Below are 3,595 nucleotides of genomic sequence, written 5' to 3'. Positions count from 1 at the left end.
GGTGTGTGCACCTGCTCCTGGGGGGGGGGGGTGACTGGGTGGGGAGGCAGGTGCTTGCACGGGGGAGGAGGGTGCCTGTGGGAGAGGGGGACGCCTGATGCGGGGGGAGGGGGACGGGCGCCTGCGTGCCGGCTCCCAGAGTGCGCCCAGCCTCCGCCGCCTGGGAACCCTTGCCCGCGGCCCTCCTGCTCGCAGCCGGCTCTGCCCCCTCGATGCTCACCGGGGCTGCCCGCGGGGTGGGGGCCCCGGCCCTTGTGCAGAGGCGTCGGGCACCCCGGGAGGCAGCTCAGCTCCCAACGAGCCCCCCGACAGGTGCCACAGCCCCGCGCCCTCCCCTGCGGGCACCACCCTCAGGCACCCCCCCTTCCAGCAAGTGCCCCCCAAGTGCCCCCCCAGCATCCAGCCAGGAGGGGGCGCTCGTGAGGCAGCTGCAATTTCACACTTGGGGCCTCGGGCCCGGTAGTGGGGGTGACAGCCCCAGGGGAGGGGAGCGGGGCCCCTGGGTGACCTCGGACGGTTGTGTTGGGTGTGGCCGGGGTGGGGGCTACTGGGCACAGGTAAGGATGTCTCACCAGGAATCAATCTGCTTTATTGGATGCAAATGCTAAAAATTGGGCCACACATAATTTCATTTGTGAAAACTTGACAATTCGTGTCCTTTCCCAGGCTTCTTGAGTCTAGAGTGAGGACCCCCAGGTGAGAAGGGTCTGGAACGAGGCGCTGTCCCCCCAGGTGGGAAGCCCTGATAACCTGGGTCCAGTGTCCTCGTGAGCAGTGTCCCCGCAGAGGGGAGGTCCGTGGCCCCGTCGCCCCCACGGGGACCCAGGTCTGGCCGCAGTCCTGGGACCATAGACAAGGTGAGTAGACCCCAAAGAGAAGGGACCGGCCCGGCCCCGGCTCTCACCTCTGGGCTCGGGGTGGGCGGTCCCTGGCCCCGGCGGGAGGGTCCCTGTCCCCACGGTGCCCATGGCCTGGGGCCGCAGCCAGAACCAGTCTGCGCAGGAGCCCTTCATCCTGCTGGGCTTCCCGGGGCCGCTGGGGCTGCACGTGGGGCTCTTCGTCCTCTTCCTGCTCATGTACGTGCTGGCGGTGGCGGGCAACCTGGCCATCATCGGCCTGGTCGGGGCGCACCCGCGCCTCCGGACGCCCATGTACTTCTTCCTCTGCCACCTGGCCTTCCTGGAGGTCTGGTTCACCACGGCCTGCGTGCCCAAGGCCCTGGCCACGCTCGCCTCCCGCCGCGGAGCCATCTCCCCGGCCGGCTGCGCGGCGCAGATGTACTTCGTGTTCTCGCTGGGCTGCACGGAGTACTTCCTGCTGGCCGCGATGGCCTACGACCGCTACCTGGCCATCTGCCGGCCGCTGCGCTATGGCAGCGTCATGACGCCCGGCCTGTGCGCCCGCCTGGCGCTCGGCTGCTGGCTGTGCGGCTTCTCGGCCATCGCCGTGCCCGCCGCCCTCATCGCCCGCCTCTCCTTCTGCGGCGCCCGCGTCATCAACCACTTCTTCTGCGACATCGCGCCCTGGATCGCGCTGTCCTGCAGCGACACGCGCGTGGTGGAGCTGGCGTCCTTCGGCATCGCCTTCTGCGTCATCCTGGGCTCCTGCTCCGTCACGCTGCTCTCCTACGCCTGCATCATCGCCACCGTCGTCAGGATCCCAGCCGGCGAGGGGCGGCGCAGGGCCTTCTCCACCTGCTCCTCCCACCTCACTGTGGTCCTCGTCTGGTACGGCTCCACCATCTTCCTGCACGTGAGGACGTCGGCGGAGAGCTCGCTGGACCTCACCAAGGCCGTCACCGTGCTCAACACCGCTGTGACCCCGGTGCTGAACCCCTTCATTTACACCCTGAGGAACAGGGAGGTCAGGGAGGCCCTGTGGGGCTGGGTGCAGGGCAAGTGAGCCCCCTTCCCTGGCCCACCGGCCCTTGGAGTGGGCCTCACCAAGTGCCGCACCGTTCCCCTGCACCCCGATGTCACGGTGCCGCCAGGGGCTCCCGGGGGCGGGGGGCGGGGGCTGTGGGCTGGAGCTCCCACCCCATCTTGGCCTCACGGAGTTTCCACCACTCTCAGCCCCGGAGTCCCAAACGCAGGTTCTGGAACAGAAAGGGGGACACGGGCCCCCGACGAGCCCTCCACGCATGAGCACATACCCGCTGCCCCCCGCGGCCTGGGGCCGGGCGCTGATGGTTCGACACCTTGGTCTCCTGAGTCTTCCCTCCCGGGGGGGCCGTGACCACCAAGGAGGCGACCCAGAGAAATGCATGTGCAGAGCTTGCAAGGAGGCGTGCAGACGTTGAGGCCACAGGAGTCCGTGCGTGGTTTGCCCAGAGCTCGGCCCGCGGGGCTCACCTTGTCCTAGGCCCGCAGTGCGGGGTCCACACGCTCCGGAACCCCCGTGAGAGGCCCCGACAGCCCTCACGGCGCGGGGTCCCTGGCGGGTGGCGTGGACCTGGGCCACAGGCTGACTGAGCGGCTGCGTCATGTTCGACGGAGACGGGCGCGTGCGCTCTCGGGGCCCGAGGTCGGCGGCAGCAAGGGCTCGGCACGTGCCGGTGTTGGCGCTGGCCCCACATGCGGCAGGGACGGTCGTCCCCCTTGTCCACCTCGCATGGGGCCGATGGTCACCACCCGGGGGTGCTGGGGCCGCCTCCCGCTGGGCTTGGGGTCCTGGGGCCGCACCCAGAGCCTGCCCTCTGGCGTGGACTCCTGGTCGCCTGCGGCCCGCAGTGCTCGTGCCGTCTGTGCTTCTGTGAAGTCATTTTCCAGATGTCGAGTCAAACTGCGTCCTCGTGGGATCTGCTGGCGTCCTGGCCGGAGGGAGAGGACCCTGGGAGGTGCTCTCCGTCCTCCCAAGAGTCAGCGGAGCTCGCGGCAGGCCGGCTCTTGGTCACGCCTGGGGAGAGGCCGGCCTGGGCTCCCGTAAGGACGCCGCTGTGGCCCCGGCCCGGACAGGCTGGCTGACCCCCCGGGCTGCGCACAACGTCCCCACAGACGGGGACTCTCCAGCCCCGCGGCCTCGCCGGCTCCCCACACCTTCCGTGTCGACGCGTCTCCTCGGAGCCTGAGGCCTGAGCTGGGAGACCCCGAGGGGTACCCGTGGGGGATCCCAGGCAGCCTCCTCCTCTGCAGGCCCCCCACCCTGTGCCCGCCACCCGGAGGCTCCTCTGCTCCGGGAGGTGGAAGCTGGCCCTCGCTCGTCTCCCGCGTCCCCGGGACCCAGGTTAGGACCCCACAGTGCAGGTGCAGGGCCCTGGGTGTGGCCGCGGCCCGAGCTCATGGCTGCGTGGACCCCGCTGCCCCGGCCGCTGCCAGGTGCTCCTTGTCCCTGCTCCCGTCACAGGTCTCCGGGGTGAAGGGCCCGGAGCAGGGGGCGGCCTCTGCACAAACAACCCTTCCGCCCTGGGCGCATTTGCTTCTGTGCATCCAGCCGGTGGGGCGGGTCCCAGCAGACCCCGATCCCCTCTGCTGGGCATCCGGCCTCCAGGCCACGCGCACTGGGGCTCCCAGGTCCCCCTGCTGTTCCCAAGGCCACGCGGGGATGCCTCTCCTCACAGCTCGGAGCCGCTGGGGTTCTCGGCGCCCCGGACTTGCCT

General features: G+C 70.2%; 1 protein-coding gene across 1 annotated transcript; it reads left to right on the top strand.

Annotated features, from left to right (window-relative positions):
* The first annotated feature begins 966 nt into the window (after positions 1–966).
* On the top strand, positions 967–2,388 carry LOC144300749 (olfactory receptor 287-like). The gene has a single exon (XM_077877013.1). The coding sequence runs from the start codon at positions 967–969 to the stop codon at positions 1,900–1,902; it is 936 nt and encodes a 311-aa protein (XP_077733139.1). The 3' UTR covers positions 1,903–2,388.
* The last annotated feature ends 1,207 nt before the right edge of the window (positions 2,389–3,595 follow it).

This window comes from Canis aureus, chromosome 29, assembly GCF_053574225.1.
Source record: "Canis aureus isolate CA01 chromosome 29, VMU_Caureus_v.1.0, whole genome shotgun sequence".
Lineage (NCBI taxonomy): Eukaryota > Metazoa > Chordata > Mammalia > Carnivora > Canidae > Canis > Canis aureus.
This window is presented reverse-complemented; position numbering and strand designations above follow the sequence as displayed.